At 39.6% G+C, this 23,227-nt stretch overlaps 1 protein-coding gene across 1 annotated transcript in view; it reads left to right on the plus strand.

The window, feature by feature from the left end:
* Positions 1-23,227, plus strand: part of si:ch211-186j3.6 (neural-cadherin) — a 275,261-nt gene that overhangs the window by 247,158 nt on the left and 4,876 nt on the right. The window contains exons 34-36 of the mRNA XM_051380620.1: positions 688-868; positions 8,547-8,791; positions 22,485-22,639. Coding sequence (XP_051236580.1) covers positions 688-868; positions 8,547-8,791; positions 22,485-22,639 — 581 coding nt within the window. The remainder of the gene's footprint in view (positions 1-687; positions 869-8,546; positions 8,792-22,484; positions 22,640-23,227) is intronic.

Consider the following 23,227-nt stretch of genomic DNA (forward strand, 5'->3'; position numbering starts at 1 on the left):
GTTTACTCTTCTTTTTAACAATGTCATCATGTTTCAGATTTCAGTAATTATTTAGGTGAGCAGTAAGTATTGTTATAATAAATGATAGATGGTTGAAATAAACTGGAAGTATTATTTATTATACAAGTAGGATTCAGACGTATCAGGGTTTGTTCCAAGTGAAAGCATTTCCCTCTATTTGCACTATCCTGTGGTTAAAAAATGTGTTTTGTACTAACCGTGTGCAGCAATTTGTAAAGAGCCTTTCAGATATGTTTACTCCCCCTTGGTAAGTGTCTCAGGCGTGTAACCCATTTGAAGCAGTGACATGTGTAAACTGTCAGTTCACTTAAACAGTACCCAACATGCATGCAAATCTTTGCCCTCAGAAATGTCCTCAAACAGTATGAATGGCATTTTAAGATGTTGCAATAAGCACATTACAAAGAGAAACTCAATGTAACTTGTTCCCACTAAAACAACGCTATTTTGCTAAAGCACTGAATGTGACAGAGCAGCGTGAGTTTTAAAAACCAGGCTGGATTTATACTGTAAAGAACTGAAGCCAGTTATCCATCAAGGACATTTGGTTGATATGTTTTACCAGGTACATACAGTAAAACAAATTTCATTTTGCGTCTGTGCAGGTGAATGTTCTTCACAGTATATTTCTTCTTCCACTGAACTCTGAATTTTCTTTCCCTGCAGGCTGCATGAGGGATGTACGCCTCAATGGTCGCTACATGCCACTGGACAGCCAGCCGCGAGATGGGGTTTCCCAGGTCAGCGTACAAGGCCTCTCCCTTGGGTGCTCGTCTGACTCGTGCAAAAGGAACCAATGTAGCCCCCCCTTCACCTGTGTTGACTTGTGGAGAGTGCACGAATGCAGGTACACACACAAACCCACATGTAACCACACGGTTGAGCACATTCACACTTGGTTGTTTCACATTCACACTCATCATTTTGACACAAAGGCATGAAGACACATGCATTTAACTCACTCAACCTCTGAAGGCATTTTTCAGCTTTTGACCTTGGTATTATTTTTGTTCATAGCCACATAAATGTGCTTTAAAAGAGTCTGGCCTTGACCTACTTGAGAATGTGGGGAAACTGTAGGGGGAAAAACATCCCTGAGCCATGATTTGTTGTAAAACTAATGAAATGCAAATTCCATGGCAACCGTTTTATGGCAAAAGAAGAATTTTCTCACGTGTGCACAAGGAAGGAAAATGTGGCAGCACATAACCATCCACTTGATGTAGAAGACAGTCGGAAGAAAGTCCATTTAAATATTATAGAAAGAGATCACCAGGCAACAAGTGGAGTGAGAATGACACAAGGGACTTATTTAAAACTGATCAATCGTATCACCAGTTCATGGGACTTAAAATCCTTTCAGACATGTACCTCTTTATCTAAATGTGATGGCACCTTGCTCTCATGTCGGAAAAAGAGATTGAATCATTTGTACATGATGACAGCAATCTTACTAGTTCAGACCCCGTAACACTTCTGTAACAATGAACCTGTCTGAATTGTGGAAATCTGCAGTAGAAGAGATTTAAAAAAAACCTTGTAAAACTAGAATAATAATCTAACCTGCACTCTCTATATTTTCCATTTTGCCAACTGTATGAATAAATGAATATGCAGTACTTTACATAGAGCATGTGAACAAACAGGAGTCCCAACGTAACATCCTGTCATACAAGGCTTGTGCACTGTCCGACAGCATAAAACAGGCAGCAGAATTTGCTCTCTAATGGTGTCAAATGTACAAAATGACATGTAACATAATACAAAATGTGAGTGAATTTCCTGTCAGAGGCAGAGGGTGACTGTCCCTCTCACTCATCATGGTCATTAATTGAGGCTTTGATGGGGAAAATAAGCAAAATCCATCAGTGATGCAGCCTGCGAAAGACCAAAAACAACCTTCATCATTGCCAACGTAACATTTTCACTCTCTTTGTATTGCCTTGCTCGCACCAGGTTCCAAATATCACAGGAAAACACAGCTCTTTCCTGTCATGTCAGGCTGAGGCTTTGAGGAACCTTAATGTACAAGACATCTATGTCTGAATGACAAAAAGCCATCACTTCTCCAGATAGATGGCACCAGCAATGTTGCGTATTCCATGCCTGCAAAGTGCCTCCTAAAATAAGACAGATTTTACAAAAGGATCAGTTCACTTGTCACGAAGAGTACTGCTCAGCCTCTGAAAACAGCTGTATAATATCTTTTTTGGCACTGGTAGAAGCACTGTGCAGCTTGGCTTGGTAACAAAAACATAAAGATTCTCCCCAGACAGACAAATATTCAGTTTGGAACAATCACGTGTGTCTGATTTTCTGCAAAAAAAAAGAATAATTTGCACTTTACAATCCTTCAAAAGATGTCTACTCCTTCTACCTCATTGAAACTGCCAGCATCTGTGAATATGCAAATGTTGTTGGTTTTTAAAGGTTTCCTGTTGGACACAAGATGTCTCCTACTTTACTGTAAAGTCCATTCTCAGTGGATGTGCACTGGTGGCTTCATGTTTCTTACATCACACTGTACAAGTTGCACACTGGACCAGGACTGACTTCCTAACTATTGTGATGTGATGTCACAAATCATGCTAATAGGCCCCACCCCTTAATTTATTTTTTTTAATGAGCACAGAGAAACTTTCCACTTTCAGCATCAATGTGAAAACATCCTTCTAGTGTCAAACTCTGTACATATATCATTTAAACTTCACACTGTAGGACCAAGAAGAAAAACAGCTTTAAGTGGAGGGGAACTTTAATTTACATGTTTTTATGCTATGGAGTGCATTATAGGGAGAACGTAGCTGTTTAAGAGCCCAGTGTTGAGAGTATCTCAACCTCTGCTGCATCAATTTGGAACAATCTTTTTTAGTCTATCTTAGCAAGTCCCACAACTTCACAGAAGTGTAACGGTAAATTGCTGCAATACCTCTTTAAACATCTTTCAGGTGATTACTGATTGTGTCAGCGGCCGTGAGGAAGCTGACTCTGGTGGATCTCCTTCCAAAGTGTTAAGATAATCGCTCTGGATAAAAGATGGATAGAGATCACAAATTGATTGTAGCTAACTTAACCCTACAACAGCATTCTTGTAAACCTTACTCTACATTTTTTCTATAGGCTAGATTGCCTGGTTAACTGTCTTTTCAGGAGTGTGGACATCAGTGTGCATGCCTGATTTTATTATGCCTGGCTGCTCGGTTCCTTGATTAAAAACCACAGGCTGAATTTATAAAAATATGAGGTGAATGCCAGTGCCGAACCGGTTGAAGGTCATCACAAATGTTGTGTTCATTTAGTTTTCTTGAAATTGATATCTGCTCTTTGAAAAACAAATGAGCAAGTAAACTCATTTAGCCTCTTTAGTCATGGGCATGGTGTCATGTGAACTCAAATCAGCACTGTGCTCCTACCCCCCCAGCCTGTCTGACAGGGGAGGAATACTGTGGAGCAGCTTCAAAGTCAGTCCTACATTCATTTTAACTGGCTACTGCACACATCTGTGGGTCAAACAGTCCACTAGAATTGTCCAAATGAGCTCCAATAGCACCAAATAATTTGTTTGTATCCCTTAGTAAGTAGAAATGATATGCATGGATGTGCACCAGGGAGGCTTAGTTGTTACAGGCTGAGCTGGTGTGCATGTTGCTACAGGTTATTGGTGAGAGGATGAAACACAAAGCAGGAAGTCCAGTTTTAATGCTTATGAAACATAATGACACCGTGGGAGCAGTTTATACTCTTTGAGGGAGGACTGTACAACTCTGGCAACAACTTTTCCTCTGCGCCTTGGTGTTTGCGAGGTAAATACGATTGACCAAACACATTGGCTTGCCGGTCGACACTAGATTATACTGCAGCAGAAGTTGAGCCAGGATCAACTTTTTTCCGCTTGCCAGAGCTCTCTGCCACATCAACCCCAGTACACTATGACTGTGGTCTCATTCAAAATGAATGAGGAGGTTGTGTTTTTTCAGGCAGTGTTATTGTCAGTCTAAACATGGCCTCAGAGAGACTTTTAAAAGTTAAATCCCCAGAAGAGCCAAGTGTGTTCAGCAACGCGTCTCCCGTTAAAAGGTAATGAATAAGGCAACCCCATCTGCTCTCTTACTAAGCTAAACGCCTAAAATGTCGGAGTGTATTATTTTCCCAGCCCCTCTGACCCTGATGGGATTCACACATTTGCTTCATCAACATTTCACATGCACTACTGTATGACTCTCTGTGTGAGGGTAAGTTTGTTTGTAGCTGGGAAATGTCGTGCGATGAAAAGCCGCAGCAGACTAACAAGCCTCTCCTGTGGCAGAGACCGAATCAAACACGGAGCGCTCTTAGCCACATACACTAATCTCAGCAATTTTTCTGCCATTGGAAGCATTAGCCTCTATTCAGTCTGTGCAGCCTTCTAGCTTTTAATCTTGCCTTTCCCTCTTTTCAAGTCCTCTGATCCACTCACCCACATCATCCATCCAACAACCTTTTTTTTAATTTTTTTTTTACAATGGCTCTTGCACTCTGGCCCTCCATTTCTTAGTTTGTATGGCTCTCATCTTGCTCACTCCTGCTCAGTTTTTTTTTTTTTTACACCAGTACCTTTGCCACACACACACACACATACACTCACAGCCTCCCCCTCCATTCCCACCCTGCTTGCTTGTTCGACTTGTTCTCTTTTCACCACTTGACCTAGACCTTGGGACATGATTAGAGAGCGTTAAGTGTTTGCAACGAGTGCTCCAAGCACAAGTGCTTGATACCTGGTATTCAGGGGCCACAGCCAAATGGTCAAATAAAAGCATACTGTAATGTGGGCTCACACAAAGACATTTTTCATTGCTATTTTAAGTCTAAGGAAGGACAGATAGCATTAGCATTAAATCAACATTAAATTGACTCTTTGCTAAAGCCCTTGCATGCACAGTGTCCAGTCACATTTTAGCAACTACAAGTGGGCACACCAGATGTGTAAGTATACGAATGGATTAAACAGTGTGTCTATCAGCTATAATATGATTGTTAGCACACTCGCTTGCACAGCTACAGTAGTAACATACTTCTAAGGCCAAGGTGTTTGTTAGCTAACTACATTATTTGGTGGGATTACAGAATAGAATATTACAAAGTCCCTGCTCAGGTTTGACTGACCCAACGTGTGGGAGCCCAAATGCTACTATATCAGAATGTAGAGTAACATTTTTAATGTTTCTATAGCAAGCTGGTTTTCTGTAGTAAACAGGGTTATTCTAGAATGAATGGCATTTGATTATGTTTTCATTTATAATACTGTACTATAATATTGGTGTAGTGCTGCTCATTTGCACGTCTTCTACATTGATGCTGACTTTTTGTCTGGGACTTGCATCTTTAAACCCAATCTTTCATGATATTATGCATAGCCATCATGTGCAAATCTAAGGCCTTTTTACAGGTTCTTGCTTTAGAATGAGTTAGCTAGAGACAAGAAGTTAGCTTGAGAAAATGCTGTCAAGAAACTGAGTTAGGGTACTAACTAATGCTAGCAGGCTATAGCTACAAAAACAAATCAAAATGATAAAATCTGCCAATGAGAGCCCCCATTTCAACAGATAAAACCATCCCCTAGCCATGAGTTTTTGTGTGAAATTGACATTGTGATTGATTGTTTAGAAAACAATGCATGTTTATGTGCCATGCAAATAGCCTACAGTAAGCTTGACATGCACAGCAACAGTAACTAAAGAGGCGTGGGTTTAGCATTGGGTCCATTTAGAATATAGAAGGAATAGTATAAAAAAAAAATAAGTAGGCAAAGACAAAACAAATTGTTGAATATTAGTTTACAGTGAAAACTTTAGTGTTTGGCTGATCTACAGCATAATCAACAGCTCTGTTGCATTTCCATGCCTATGTCTATTATTGAAAGTATATTTTCATGTGCAACATGAAGCAAAAGTTGTATGACAGCATACAAATGAGGTGAACATATCTTTAGACCAGTTGGATCATTTTAAAAATTCATTAAAAGCAAAAGCACCTGTCACTAATTACTGAGAGTGTGTGTGCATGCTCATCTTGGTTAGGATAAGACGTCACCAAGCACTGATTACAGGCATGGCTAATGACAGCCAGTGATAACAGAGTGTAGAGAAGAGAAGCACTGCTGTGTAGTTGACTGACAGGCGTCCTGTATTAAACACCTACACAGACCAACCAGGCATTGTGAATACTGAACACTGAGCTTTTGTTATGTCATAGTAATCCCACCCACAGTTAATTACCTTTAAAAAGATTCTGTGCTTCAAGCAGCTCGGTCTGTGTTTTTCTCCGGTTATCAAGTTAGGTGACATTTAAAAGTACGTACGAAAATTATGAAACCATTAAAAGGGATTTTAAGATGATGCTGACTTTGGACGAGTCATTCCATTTGTATTGGCCCTCATGACAAAAATAAAATTACATTTTATGTCAGTTCTGGCCAGAAGAGTCCTGTCTGAAGGCTCTCAGGGGAATTAACATATTGTAGCTGGTGTTGAAATACTTGAAAAGCAATCAGTAAAACCCTAAAATCAGTTGTGTAGCTGATAGTAAATAGAGAAGGAAACAATTTTACACTGTGTTCCCTTCTTTTGGCACTGGTTAAAATTGCCTGCATCCTCTACAAGATGGTGATAAGTGAGAATCTGAGTGTTACATAAGCAAGTTCTCAGCCAACTAAAGTTTTTTACATTTCCATCAGGCATAAAAAAAAATTACAGTAAAGTAACAATGTATATTATTATTTAGAGTATAATATATAGTAATACTACTATATATATAAATATAATATGAATAAATAAAAATATCTTCTAGCCAGCCAAAAGTGTTTTTCCTTCATTGTTTGTGATGGAACATTTGTTTATTTACATTAAACATTTAATATTTGTTCTACATTTATGAATTGGATATTCACATGTGACTAAAGTATGGTTATGGTTTGCTAACTACAACACTTGGTAAAAACTTTTGTATGTCCTTAAAGCTGCACTAATCAATATTTTTATATTGACAATGGATTGCATGACAGTACGAGAATGGAGTCATTCATAAAGACAATTCCACAGAATTACCGCGTCTATGTGTGTTAGGTTACAATGTAATCTATGCCATAGCTGACGTGGCCTCCTTAAAATGTAACTACAAATAGGGGGTACAGTAGCGACTGAGATACCACATGGGGACTACAAGAACTGTGATTAGTCAGCATGGCCTGCTTGTGTTTGTTTTTGCTAGTAACAGAGAAGGCAACATAAGGCAAGTTGGAGAAGGTTATATAAATAAATATATGGTCTGATCATACTATGTGTCTAGTGTTGCAGTGGTGATGTCAAAAGGGGGGCGCTCAACTATAAATTGAAACTCCCCTTAACTCCTTGTATCGACTATGACTCTTCCTTTGCAGTCTGTTCCCTCTACTGTTTTGACGGCCATTACCCACACAAATTTCAGTGCACTCTTGTGAGCGTGCACATGCTGTTAGATAATGAGCTTTAGTATGGCGACACACTCTAACATTGCTCTGCACAACCACTGGAGGTCAAAAACTCCAGCTACACAGGATATACTAAAGGTGAGGGGAAGATTTTGGTCAAGAATTAAAGATTCCCAAGCAGACTGTGTGACAGGGCTCCAAAATGTTGCCAGTGAACATAAATTGCTAGAGCAGATTAGTTGCATATGAACATAATTCACAGGAGACCGAGTTTGGCAGATCATACGGTAAGTTAACCCTTTAGTGTCTCGTCTGGATCAGTTTTATGACAGAAGATGAACAGTTATGAGACAAATTACAGTGCCATTTTGAATTTAATGTTGCTGTTTCATAGTAAAGTTGAGTCAATATTTATAAGCATGAGCAAATCTCCAGAGACCAGAGGCAAGACTCATCTCTGATGTCATCAAAATGTACAGCCTGGAGCTGCTCCATAGACATTGAATGGGATACTGAATTAATGGGCTCATAAAATGTTTGTTTGAGCTGTTACACCCAAATGAGCTTTTAATTATAGTGGTGCTTTCTGAAGTGAGGCAGAAAATGTGCCCCTGTCTGCATAAAATCATCCTAGTTATTGCCAGTGCCGCAGTCAGCATTTTCATCTCCTCCAGTTCATTCTCTATTGAGGTGTACACCTGTGTAAGATCACTGATCAAAGGAGAGTAATTAACTCTTTTTTCGCTGTGGGGAATGGTAATAAACAATACGTATTAACGGATAAGGTTTATCCTGTATATTCATGTTCATGTTCATTTTAACTTCTAATGCTCCAATCCAATATGAGTTGTTTTATTACTCTTGTTCTGCTGTTTTTATTTACATGCAGTCGTTTTCTTTGATGAATCTGTAACTGCCTCTCTAATGACACATTTCCTCAGAGGGATTATTACACATTCACCTAATCAACTCTGGTGCCGTGCACATCTAAGTGATCTTAATCTACATGCAATTTATGATTTTTTTCCTTCTTCTTCTCCTTCTCCCTGTGTTGTCCCTGTCCAACCCTTCTTTGCAGATGTCCTCCTGGCCACATGATCCGTGTGAACGGGACCAGAAAGTCCTGTGTCTACACGCTCTGTGCCACGCGGCCTTGTCACCGGGGGACCTGTGTGGCCCAGTCGCCGTCCAAATTCACCTGCCACTGCCCAGAGGGTTATAGAGGACGCCACTGTGAGACGACACTGGCCATTTACCGGGAGGACGTGGGCCTGAGCTTCAGCTCCCTCTTCGCCATCTGTATCTGCTTCATGGCCTTACTAGGTAGCTACTGCATCCACTGCATGTTCCACATACAGTAATGAGGAGATAATTGTGGAGCTGCCGCACAGCAGGAGGGCTTTTGTTGGGTTTGTGTATTTGTGTGGAATTTGTGATAGTATCTTGCCTTCCTCTATGAAACAAAGGGGTTGAACAAAGAAGCACAGTGCGAAAGAGGAACCCAAGCAGGATCATAAATTACCCCATCACAGGACTTAAAAGACAAATTGTGGCGTTTGCCAACCAGGGGTGTATCCTCATTATTTGGTCTGTATGACTATTTTCATAGTAACATTGTTGCCACATTGTAGAAGATAGAAGACATTGTACATTATTATTTTTTTCATCCAGATTCCCACAGTGGTGACATTAAAAATCTCCTCACACCCCTGCCCCAATTCTACCAGTTCCATACTGAAATGCATACTCTAGAACATGGTAAACCTTTTTTTAACAAGTTTCCTTCATGTTTAAGAAAAAAACTGTAACTTAACAGAAATCATTACAAACATTCAAGCACAAGTTTGAACGAAAGGTAACACAGAAACTAGTCCCTTGGAATTTTTTTATATGTTTCATATCATAGTGGAACCACTAAGTTTCGGCCAGCGGAGGTGGCTCTGATTCACCTTGTACTTATCTAAGGTGACAAATGCTGGAATATTCATTCAAGGGACTGATATCCACCAAAATTACAGATGGGCTACAATACAGCACAGACTTTATATCTAGACCTGCAAACTCTCTCTCTACTTCTCTCTCTCTCACACACACACACACAAACCCACCTACACACACACTCACACACGGTGATGGTGTACCAGATGTTTTTAATGATGTTATAGACGTTTCTTTGATAATTAATGCTTTACTTTATCTCTAGAGGATTGTTCTATGGGGATGTGGATATAGCAAGACTCTTGGGACAATGTTTTTTACACTCAGAATAACAGGGACCTGTCAACATACACCACTTTGAACTGGATGTTTTAATTACTGTACAGGGTTCCCTTTGGCTTATGCTTCTCATCTTTATCTACATCTCTCACTACAGCCACATTGGTTAAATATAAACAGTGTTATCTTAAATGTCAGAACTATTCCTTCTGTCCACATCCCAGATGTAGAATTTTATCTCCCTGCCATGTAGGTTGGACAATCGCTAGTGCTCTGCCAAAATAAAGGACTTAAGGGACCCAGTAATAAGATACTGGGACATATGTTGGTGCTCTGGAAACAACAATAAGTTAGCTATGGCCTGTTGATTAGGCACACTCACCAACACGGTCAGAAGTGTCAGACTAAAGAAGCCAGTGCACCGAGTATATAACACAATAACTTTGCCAGTTTTTGCAGTTTGTTTCTTCGTCAGCATTTCTCAAATCAGACATGTCCCTTTGATAATGGACTGTATTCTACGCTGTAGGTAAAAGCCAATGAACTGACCATAGTTTTCACTGTAGTCAGGCTTTCTTCACCAAAAGGTTAGAAAGTCTCAGGAGGTTAGAACTTCAGCTACTAAACTTCTTGCAGTGGTACTCATATCCTGGCCTGTGGGTGGACGGACTGCAGCGTACTGGTGTCTGGTCATCTGTTGTTAAAATCCACGTTTTTCTGTCTGCCCGGCTGCCTGTTTTTGCTTGTGGAATATTCATCTGTCTGTACCTTTAGCACTGTGTTCCTATTCCTAAAGGAACCTCTGCTGAGAAAGTGCCTCAGGCACAGTCGTACACAGAGAATGAGCTGTCAGTACAATGACATGTTCCTCTTGTTTAATTGAGGACAATACAACAGAACAGTAAAGAGCAGTATGAGACAGAGGACTGTACAAGAGAAGAAAACAGATCAGAGAAGTACAGAATAAAACAGGACACAGCACAATACCCGAAGAAAAACAAGAGGGAGCTGAAAAGATTACAAAGCAACACAGCAAGAGAAGGAAAAGCAGGAGCTACGTAGTGCAGAGAAGGAAGGTGTCAATGTCACACTGCTGCTGGCCATGTCTGTTTGTCTCATTAGTGATTCAGAGGGCACCTCCATCCCACCCTGAGACCAGACAGACACAGTTCAAATGATCATTTCTCCTTCTCTTCTTCTCACCCCCATTCCACAAAACCTCCCTTCAAACTTGGCTTTGGGCTCATATTAAATGCGACATCCGACCTTGATTCTGCTGAGGCTCAGTTCTGTTTTAAGTGTTAATTACTTGATTTGTAGGCGTATAAGGTACTGTTTACCCAAACCTGCAGAAATTGAGATCAATGCTCAAGGGGCTTTGGTAGTAATTTCAATCGGTAGAGCATGCTCAATCAGTCAAGCGTTCCTCACTCTGAAATTTAAGTAGCAGCAAGAGATCAAATATTGCTTGTACGGACTCCAAATGTTTGAATAGCAAGAACAAAAGAAGGGCAGCAACTCTCTTGATGCAGTGCTGAAGAAAAATGAGCTGTTCTTTTAAGAATGTTATGATCTGTGAAGATTAAAGAAAAAAAATCTATCCTAAAACAGAATTCATATTAGGTAATTCTCTTTTATCTTACTGTCCAGTCTCATATGGTCTTGAGAAGTGAGGAACTATACAGTAGGATTTTATACAGCCAAATTTGGCATAGTGATTGGAGGTTTTCGCCACAGTGACGCCATGGCTCCAGGGATTGCAGTGACAGCCAGCTGGGCCACCTTATTTTAGACAGAAATATCTCAACAACTATTGGATGGATTGCCTTTAAATTGTGTACAGACAACAAAGGTTTCAAGAGAACAATTCATGATATCATGTTCGGTGATTACCTGACTTTCCTTTAACATGCCATGGTAAACTGTACCTGCTTAACATCAGCATATTAACATTGTCATTGCAACCATGTGAGCATGTTGTTTGAATTTAGTTTAAAGCAAAGCCAAGTACAGCCTTACAATGCCTCTAGCGTAATGGCTATAGGGTCTTTGCCTTGTTAGTGAATAATAAAGGAACTTTTCCAAATTTCCAAATATTTCTTTTTTATACTTTTAATTGGGAAACTTCAACACGAACAACTTTGCGATGTCTGATTCAGTTGAGTTGATGCCCCTGGTCTGCACCGTTTCATCCAAAGAGAAGTCTTTCATTGCTGTGTTACTCTTCTATTGATGAGACTGGGAGACTGGCAGAGCTGGCCCAGTGACAGTCCCCAGGGTGCTCCTCTGGGGTTGTGAGTTCAGAACAAAGTTTCTAGTTGAGAAATGTCAGCAAGGCTACACACCAAGTTAAAGTCCAATTGGCTATCTCTTGACAATATTAATATTTAATAAACTAGCCCTCTGAATTTATCATGTAGCTTGAATATTGATTTGGCACTCACAATGGGAATTCATTTATTCTGTTTGCTTATTTTGGCTTCTACATGTTTGCAGCTGTGTGTTAATATAGTCTCTTCACATGAACCTCCTCCTTGTGTTTCTATTGCCATTTCTCTCTCTCAGCATTGTTTCTCTGTATTCTTGACCAAATGTATTACTGTGGGTGTGAGATTGACATACTCTCCTGTATTTCTGGAACTTTACCTTCTCTTAATCCATTCCTGCTGCTCTCCTTTGCAGAATACACAATATAGGTTTAATGCATTTTTTTATAGCAACAGTTGTTTTATTCTTTTCACTTGAAAGGGAAAATTAACTTCAGTGAGAGATTAACTTTTTTTTTTTACTTAGTGCAAGATAAACACTTTAGCATTTACTTATAATGAGGCTATTATTTTCTAAAGGAAAATACATTTTCTTTCAAAATGATGGATTGGAAAATTGGAAATGAAATTGTAAACCTAGAATAGAAACTTTAAATTGAAACAGTTTTAGTTTTGTTTCAATCTTGCATTACATTTTTTTTACTCTGCATCTAGCAGATAGGCTTTGCTGTTTTCTGTTAAGCTTCTTTGTTAGCTCTTAGCTTTGTTATAGCTGTAATTAGATGCATTCCTGTGTTTCAGTTTGTCAAACAGATCTGACAACAGAAAACCATTGTCAAACCCTGGCAGCTCACCTGATAAAGCTAGGGCCTTTGCTGCAACAGCCATAGGTTCGAGTCTATCCTTTGTGGCCCTTTGCTGAGTGTAGTCCCCTCTATCTCTACCCCTTTCTTATCTATATCTGTAAATTAAAGGCCAAAAAAATCTATTTAAAAACCCCATTAAAATGTATATAGGGTTGTATTGGACTAACCTTTAGAAGAAACAACTCAAAACTTATTGTGTCAGTATATCGTCACAAAAGAGGATAGGCTGCACAGAAGCTGAGGTGATTTCTTCAGGGGCAGATATCGATATATATTGTCAGACAGAGACCCTCATGGCCATGCTGATGTAGAAAGTATAGATTATAAATGTTTCTGTTTTGAAAGGACCATACTGGTAGTTTTGCATCCTTGAACCTATTACATTTGCTACTTTCTACTTTCTGTACCATTTGGTTTCATTAATATATATTTATTTACATGCTCTCCATTCAGTCATTGAGAAACAACTTGGAAAGACTTAAGTCTTTACCTTTTTCATAAACGATCAGCCATAAAACTGGTTACTTGTGGTTAATTTATGATGATCTTATAGCATACTAAATCACCTCCATGGTGGTTCTTAGCGGCTTTAAGCAGTCATACAGGCTTTGAGAGCAGAGATTAAAAAAAGGATATCAGATTAGGGACACAGATGTTGGTCAATGAGTCACATACTGAATATATCCATACAATCTCCTCTCCCAGATGAGCTAAGCAGTCAGCTCAATGATTGCTGCCTTGATTCTATCACACCAAAGTCCTTCAAGGTGAGGTGTTTCCAAGGTTATCTCCGCGCATTGTTGAGAGTTTAGAGGATGCAAACAGGATGGCAGTTAGTATAGAACATGAGAGAGATTCATACTAAGTTTTATTTACATATAACAGGCCTTAATGTGGCAGCCAGTAGAGAGCTGCAGAATTCAAAAATAGTAAGTTGACTTTGTGACAGATGAGAAACATCACTTTTTCTTACTTTCTTACTCCGGCTTGGGTTGGTTCCATGTTGGGTTTGAATTCTCTGAGCTTTGAAACAAAATAAATCTCCCATTGAATCGTTTATTTATTTAAAGCAATTTCAGAGCAATGTACAAAGCAATCAGGTAGCAGGCTCTCACTTTTAGCTCATTTTTGTCACTTCAAATGACAAACTGCAGCAGATTATATCATACTTTAATTAACATTCTGTAAGCAACTTGCCCCCCAAAAAAGTGAAACTTGGTTGTCAAGTTAATATGCTCTTAGTTTTACTGTTATATTTTCAGATTGTGTGTTGTTGGCCAAAGATGGTTGGTTAAAGGAATAAACACCACAATACAAATGTGAGTGATGATTCTTCTGTGAAATGATCTAGAAGATTGCCTCATGTCATGATTTCGTTAGTCATTATCTCAGTTAAAGTATCATACGTTTGTTTTTTTTTTCTTTAGTCCAGTGTGTAATGTTTAGGAGGATCTATTAGCAGAAATGTAATAAAATAGTTATGTTTTCATAAGTGTATAATCACCTGAAAATGAGAATCATGTTTTTATTACCTTAGAATGAGCTGTTTTTATCTACAGAGGGAGCGCGTCCTCTTCTACAGACTCCGCTATGTTTAACCACCATGTTTTTACAGTAGCGTTTCCCTGCCATTTTATAGTTTCCCATACATCTTTGGAAGGCTGAGCTGTATTTAAATAGTTGCAGTTCGTAACATCACTGCCAGATGCCTCTAAATCCTATACACTGGTCTTGGTGGTGTTTTAGTTATTTCAAATGTAGTCATGGTTATGGTTGAATTTGATTCAAAAAGCAGTTTTATATGGATTTACACTTGAAAAAAATTCTCCAACTCCAACCCATCTTTGGCCATCTTTAGTCCACAAATGAAGCTGTTGAAATTAGTTGGAACTACCTGGAATAAGTATTTAGTAGGAGTATTTTAAGACCTGTTATTGTAAAACATATATAGAGTAACTCTCAGGAGTCTCTCATAAAGATGATCTTGGGCAAATGTGAGAGGAATTTATTGGAATCATAATACGCACAAGGTTGTAATGGTCTATAATAGCTTTAAAGATCAATGAGTAGGGGAAGCCAAACAAGTATAAAAAGGTTGGTGTGCACAGTTCATGCATGACAATATTTGTCTGATCAAATACAAGCAGAGCACTGTAGTTATTGAGGTTGCTCCCATTTGAATTCATAATCTTTATTTTTCATGAGAGATCTGCCTAAAACATCATCAGCAATAAGACAAACACGCAGAGGATTCAGACAATCAGCTTACAATGCCCAAAAGCAAAACACAGTCAATTTCACTTAAATGATTAGAGTAAAGTCAATCTTTGCTGTGTAAGTGCTCCAAACGGCAGTGGTCTGACAGTGCAGCAGCAAGCTCAGGGGCCAAACCCATTTTAATCTTGACTAAATACAGCATAGACAGCCCCTTATTGAGTCTTCCACCAGATCCTTCTTCATATTCTGCAGAATACCCAAATCTCTTCAGCCGAAAGTACATTAATACCTACTTAAGTCATGTAGAGCTGGATGTACTGCTGAGGAAGACGTGAGTACATTATGATCCACCCAAGCAATGTAAGTCAAAGATAATTAGTTTGATAGGAAAGTATTTTTCTGCTGATGGAAGGTGAAGTAGTTCATGTATGCACTGACAGTCATTACAGTCAGTAATGTGTTTAGGAAGATTCGTGTTCTGGAGCTTTGCCTTTTCACCTCCTTACAAAAATACATTTCTGAATGATTCAGCATCAGACATGGATGTAAATAATTAAATATATATTAAATTACTATAAAAACAATTTACCATGCATTGAATGCAAAAAGGATGACTAAATATGATCTCAGTTGGAATGAAGTTGAACAGTTGGAAACAAACATTTGAAACAGCCATATCACAGCAGTTGGCTCTGCTTCCATGCTTTTAAGTAGAGAAAGGCATGAACGTTTGGACGTAGACCCAAAAGCATGTACGCCTGAAGAGCTTCTACAATGTACACACTGGGTGAACAATTTTAATTCGATTCATTGGGTGCCAACTTGGAACATTAGCCAGTTATCTCAACATCCATTGTTTTATTCTGTCTGTCACCCAATGAATGGCATAGGCTCAGGATGGAAAAATCTTTACCTTGATAAAAAAAAAAAAAAAAAAAATCTTTTGCCATAATTTGAAAGTGACACTTGAGAGTGACAGGAAAGGTGGAGAGAGAGAAAGAGGATGACATGCAGCAGAGATGTTGGATTTGAACCCCTGCGGTAAGGTCTCAGCCTTGATACGTGGTATGCGCTCTACCTGGAGAGCTCCCGAGGTGCCCCCAGATGGATACAGTTTAACAGCATAACAATCTGTAAGCAGATAATTCACATATTAATACCTTATAAAGGTGATGTTGCAGACATGTTTGCAAACAGTTGGCAATGTACACATCCAGCAGGGACAACATTAGCATACACTTGGAGAGCAATGTAAGTCCACTGCCACTCTCCTTTTAGCCCTAACCAGCTCCTGAGGGTAATATCAGGCTATTAAATGCTAAATGCTCTACTTTCTTAACTTGCTAGAGGCTAACTCTGTCTGTAATTGTTGAGTACAGAGAATCTATGAGAGCTGTTTTTTTTATGAAAACAGCTGCTGGACACAACGCTGATGAGAACGGTGAGGGTGAACCAAACAGCAAAGTTAGGGGCCGTAAAACCATAACAATGAGCTGAAAGACACTAAAACGAACTAAAATGACAGACCGTGAAAATTATCTGTAGGCTTATCACTTCAAGCTCCCCTTATCATATTATACATTTCATTCATTGTTAATATAAGAATGTTGATTACAGAAGCTGTAAAAACATATAGAGAATTACCTTCACAGTGCACATAATGTCATCCTCTTGTTCTACAGTGCAGTCTTTAAAACGTAACCATCTATTGACAGTTCATCTCTGCAGTTACTGTTTGTGGACTGGACACTTGTTGCATTTATATTTTAACGGTAATGTGTTCGAATGCGTCTCTGAACACCTCCATGGCTGCTTCGGATGATCTGAATCTGAAATTCCACATGCCCTAAGTGGACTGACACCTGGACTCGACAATAACAAAGTTCAGTGATCCATGACGTGTGGCTTAGATACATCTATACTGAAGTGTGCCACTACTGACGCTATCTTTACAAGAGGAGGAGAAGCAGTGTGTTGAAGGAGGGACACTGTTAGATCGATAACGAGACCAATGGAGAGAGGAAAAGATAGAAAGAGACAATAAGCACAGTTACCTTGAGAGAACGACCAATAGAGTGAAAGGAGGAGAACAGATGTGTACATGGTGATATATAAGACAAATATTGACCTTGTATTACAATATTACATTAAGTTTCCATGAAGAGTTATTCTGCCCTATGAGCTTAAAAACGACACCTTTACATTTACTTGCAGGTTTTTTGGCATGCGTGGGAAGACTTCTGTTACTGCAACTAAGGTGTGTGTTCCTAAACTGTGTGTGAGCTCAACACCTGCAAGTAATCATAGTTGTTATTGTTGAAACCTATAATTTCCCTGAATTAATTTGAAGCTAGTGTAAACCTCATTGCACCATAAAGGTTTAGAGAGGGCTATTAGCAGGAACATACCGGTACTGGCCTTAGAAAACCTGTATCAGTCAAGCGGTGGCACAGAAAAAGAGCAGTGAGAAGAAGAATAGTGATAAATCGAGCGTGTAGAGACGGATGGCTGCAGTAAACAGAATTATAGTTTGATGAGGCTAAAATCCATACTATATTATTGACTCGTGTTGATGTACTCATAGACACTGATCTCATTGCAGGGCAGCTCGGATATTGATTGTCTGACTGGAAATCCCATTACACACACGCTCATTCAGCGCCATTTGGACCGCTCAAGGTACAATGGATTCCCCTGCTCATCAGATAGCAGCACACTGCCTCACTGTGCATCCGGTCTGAGTGGCAGTGCAGAGGTTTTGAGAGGCCTCTGCAGGATGTTCTCACCATATGTGGGTTTCCCCCTTTAGTAGTTAACAATGCTTGCAAAAGTAATTGGGAATTGGGAAGTAGTCCCTCAATGTTAGTTCATTCAGTTCCAGTGCTTTTTATGACTGTAGCAATGAAATTTGGAAGTGAATCGGTTTGGGTGAGACTTTGAGGAGTATGTGTAATATCTAGTATGGTGCAGATAGCCCAAGGCAACTGCTGGAGATCCAGGAGTAGCTTAGGGGTTTGACCTGTAGTAGTGGTTGTTGTTAAAGGCCAAGAAAAAGAAAAAGAAAATAGTTAAAGGCGGTTAGAGTGAGGGGAGGGTAAGTGTAAGGCAAGAGTAAAGCAGAGGGAGTGAGAAAGTTAAACAAAAAAAGGAGTGATGGTCAAAGAGACCATGGGACCTTAGAGGCAGTGTAAACAAATAAACACATAATCTCTCTTTTCAGGCTCACTCCTCACTCTCCCTCGCACTCACTGTCAGAAATACAGACCAAATTCTCCATTTCTCTGTTTGCCCTCTAGAGAGGGCCTTTGAACAGAGCAGATTCATCTTGTACGTTCTGACCTCCAGCTTCCTCGCTCACGTCTCCATGGAGCTCACACTAGCCACTTCTTCATGCACACACACACACACACACACACACACACACACACACACACACACACACACACACACACACTGCTCAGCTGATGGGAAGCAGCAGAAAGCAAGTGTAAACACATGGAGACATAAACTCCACCACCAAGCACCAACAGACCCTCTTGTATTTGCAGTTTCTTTGCTTGAGTCTGTAGGCTGAATTCCTCCCCTCATATAGTGCACACTAATGCAGGATATTGATCCATTCAGTACAGTACAGTCAACCTCACAGCGGCTGGAGATCAGATTTCTTTGTGTGCCTCTTTTCACATCATCCTGCCTTTTTTTGCTGCATATTTTTTTTCACCGAACTGAGAAAAGAAAGTCTTAATGGAGTCCATGTGAAGTCTGTTGCTTGTTTGCACATCCACATGCCTGCAGTATTGTATGTGCGTATATCTGGTACGTGATACCAGAAGATTTAGAACTATTCATTCACTGATGTCTGATGATGGTCAACAGCTAGGTAGCTCGCTAGTAGCTATATAGACAGCTAGCTAACACAAGTGGTAACTTATAATAATTGAATCAATCATAAACGTCTCCAAAAACATAACTTTGGCTAACTTGGGTCTCGTTAAAAACTTGTATGATCATCTTGCAGCTTGTTTTTCTCATGCTGCCATGCTGACTTCTTTTTTAGCAATATCACTGCCTTCCCACATCCCAGCAATTAACTTGGTGAGTATACTTTTACCAGTTGGACTGATGGCCAAAACTAGTTTTCTCACCAACATTTTGACTGTTGTAAGTTTAAAGAGGCAAAAATACCCCAGCACATGTGAAGTCATTGCCTCAACTTGTGAGAAAGTGTCTTGTTTTCTCCGCAGTGGTGCAGTCAATAAGTCACCTTCTCTAAGGATACAAACGTTCAGGGTTCGAATCCCAACATGGTCGAGTCCTACTTGCCAACATGTGCATGTGGTGTGTTTTCAAGTGCTTGTCAATTAAGTAAGAAGCAAGGACCCAAATGCTCGCAATATGCTTGGACCCTGTCAATGGTCTATATTTCCCATTAGTGTTTGCTCGCTGGCCGTCTTCTTTTTCCCTTCAGTTTGTGGGTGGAGTTTTTTTTTTTCTGTGTTGTCTATCAGTGAAACATCATTATATGTACATCCTCTTGACCGTGCTACCAAAACAACGACTCACTCACCCACAGGTGATAAGTCTTTATAGTTTTATTTATTTGTTCTTTTTTCAGTGAATTTAATTTAAGTCATTATCTCGTTGTTCAATGCTCTTATTTTCAGCATTTAGTCTCATAGTCTAAACAGTCTCATACTATGATTATCTTTGGAAACCTCCAGGCTGCAGGACCAGCTGCTTCTGAACACTGTTTTTATTTTTTATTTTATTTTGTCTTTCTCTGTTTGGGAGGCTCAGGGCACCCCACAGTAAGTGAGAACCATTGCAGTCGGGGTAGGGCATTCAACCCGCAAACTTGTTTTTGCCAATTCACTGCCTGTCTAACATCAAGGCCACTCTCTGCAGCAGCAGCCAGTCACGTGTCTAGTGATAAAACACAAGTCCGTCTTTCAGTTTCCCTATCTGTTTTACCCCTGCTTGTTCACTGCCATTAAAGCCATAATACCACTCTAAAAATGAAACAGTGAATCTCTTGAAACAATTTCATCTTATAAATCTGCCGCACGCTGGAGTTGTGGTGAGGGGGACAAGTTGACAGTAAATGAATATTGATTTTTCCTCCTGTACTGTGCAGCTGGTTTCTGGCTGAGCGGATTTACTCTTACAGAGTTGTCAGAGGGTGGGCTGTTTAATGGGGTGTTATCAATTCACGGGGAGTTTGAGTGCCATATTTTGGTGTGCTTACATGATGGATTGGCTGCTGACTTTTAGCTGTGATGTAGGAGAAAGATGTGTGGACGGAAAAGAAAAAGCAGAGGTTGATGGAGAAGAAGATCAGCAGCGTATGTTTAAAAAGATGTTAGAATTGAGATTGCAGATTATTCGCAATGATTTCTCACCACAGATTAATAGGATTTTAACAGCTGGGGTATTTCTAGTGCTGCCAGTTGAAATTGTTTGCGTTGTGTGACTAATCACAGCTCTAATGTACAAACAGGTTTGAAGACAGTGTATGACTCAGGAAATAATTCATTCAAGCTCAATGAATTATGTAATGCGGTATTAATTAATAAATATTGTCTCAACATTGCACCTTCTGCAGGTCAAAAAGGCATTTTGATCCAGTTGTTTGATTTAAGAAGAAAAAAAGAGCTGAATTAGAGTGAAAGAAATGAATGGCAGAGTGAAACCAGGACTTTGTGTGGGTGTAAAGGAGGTTGATGTTATGGGAAGGCTGGTGAATTGTAAACTGTTAACTAAGGCAGGAGGTGATAGGGATGAGACAAGGCGCAAGGGATTTGTTAGACATCGGAAAAGGTCACAGCAACGCTACAGTGGGAAATACATGTAGATTGGTGTGTGTGTGTGTATGTGTGTGTGGGTGCGCTGCTGACAATCTGCTTTTTTTCTTCCTGAAGAGAAACTGAAAGCAGCCACGTTTTCTGAGCTCTTCCTCTTCTTTTCTACCACATACATTTGTTTTTATTAATGTTAACACCTCCTGGAGTGCATGTAAAATGTGAACGATTCACATTTCAAAGCTGTCAAAATGGGAGTGTATACTTAGTAGCTCTAATAAAACATCCAGACACTAATTGTCTGTGCTTCCGCTGGCCAGGGCATCGTTAAAATTCTTTGAATATAATGTCACTTACAACCAAACACTGCCAGCACTGCCAACACTGGCTATAATCTGAAGCATGTTGTATGCCTACAGGGCCTGTCATGCAGTCACACAGTTATAACAACCCTTAACTACAGACTAATTGGCAGCTGTAATAGTGAGGATGTGAATCCTTATTTTAATCTGCATTTTAAATAGCTTCATGTGAGTAATTAAAATCTGATACTGGCCAATTGAGCCAGTCATGTGAAGCTCTGATATGATGTTTCATTAAATATTTAATGACTGTTCAACATGATAATGGGGAAACTTTTATACCGATATAATTCTAATGCAACATTTTGACCCCATCCAAGTATGTATGAATACATCCTGCTGTTTTTTTTCAGTCACTGGAGAGTTACCGTGACCAGAATGATAGAAATGCTGTATAAGAGAAAGGTGGTCTGAATTGAAAATATAAAGAAAAAAATGTATATTTAGTGAAAAGTTCCTTCCATAGATTCCAAATTTCTTGCAAATTCCTTCATTCAAACGATTATAAATATGAAATCATTTTTGACATGCACTGTTTTCACAGCATGGACTAACTACATTATTTGTGTGAGACTTGATGAAATAAACAAAAACACCCTTTGAATTATGAAATAAACTAATATATAATATATATAACATTAATATAATACAATAATACATAAAATAATCTAATCTTAGTTTTTTTTTACAGAAATAAACGAAATGCTGCGATATACTACTGTCTGTAGTTTTAAAGTTTTTCGTGGGGGTCCCGTCCCCAGGTTTATGTTAAACCACGCCTTTATCTCATGCCGTAGCTTCCTGTAGCTCCTCGAGGGACACTGATTGGTCCAAAGACTGCAAGATGGATTTTGCAGTCTCCGAGTCCAGATGGCTCACACCTGCTCAGGTGGAACTGGTCTCCTGGGGAACACTCACGGCAAGTTTGCCCTGAGAATGGTTTCTCTTCCAACAGTATATATAGAATAAGGTAAGGGGGGGTGATGCTTAGAAAGTTTGTGACTCTGTTTTGAAGGGAGGTGTGTGTAAAGCACTGCTTAAGTAAAAAGTTATCATCCGTAAAATAACTCCTGTTATCTTGAACTCCTAAAGCATCGTTAGCAGCTGAACCCTAAAACGTATCGCATTTCAGATCACATTTTTCGGCAAATGATGCTCAAGGCCAACTTCATCAAACAGCACCTCTCTCTGGGGCCACACCTTAATTGGCTGAAGGATCCTAATCCTTTCATTTGTAATGCTAATGGATGCACTGACGAACCTCCACTGTTGTGTGTCTTTAACTGCAGTGCTGCTGTTGGGCATTTTCCTCTACACTCGCTGGAGGAGCTACAAGGGGCTGAAGGAGGGCGTCTACCACGTCTCAGCCCACCATGACGGCTGGGAGGACATCCGAGAGAACGTCCTCAACTATGACGAGGAGGGAGGCGGGGAGGAGGACCAGGTACACCACTCTTTCACACACACACACACACGCACGCACGCACACACATATTCTACCATTTCCCTTGTGGTAGAGCTAACAAAGGAGGCCTCTTGTAGGGATACACTCACTTTTACCCAGAAGCACACTTCAGAAGCCAATCAGAAACACATTACTGGCATGAATACACTGTTAAATTTGATACTCACTATTAAACAACTATTGTTCTGTTGTATTGTCCTGCATGGGTCCCGTTTTGGAAACCTGCAGAGCTCAGAACCGGAACTGACCTGTTGCCTGCAATGATCTCCAAGTCAAAGAAAGTAAAATAAAATCCTGGTGGCTGATTAGGCTTGATCATATTTAACTGATTTAAATGTTAAAAAATGTTATCATTTTCATTTCTGATTTGTCCAGAAAAAACAACATATTTTTATTCTCATCCACTGCCCACCGGTGCAGGACTCTGCTTGCATTGCCAACCAAGAAGATAATCGTAAAACACACTTCAAACTGGACAAAAAGAAAATACAATTCACTAAAACTGACTTTATTCCTTCCAACAATTACCAACTCTGGTTTGGTCACTTTAATCCATAGACATAACTG

Source organism: Dicentrarchus labrax, unplaced genomic scaffold, assembly GCF_905237075.1.
Source record: "Dicentrarchus labrax unplaced genomic scaffold, dlabrax2021, whole genome shotgun sequence".
Taxonomy (NCBI): Eukaryota; Metazoa; Chordata; class Actinopteri; family Moronidae; genus Dicentrarchus; species Dicentrarchus labrax.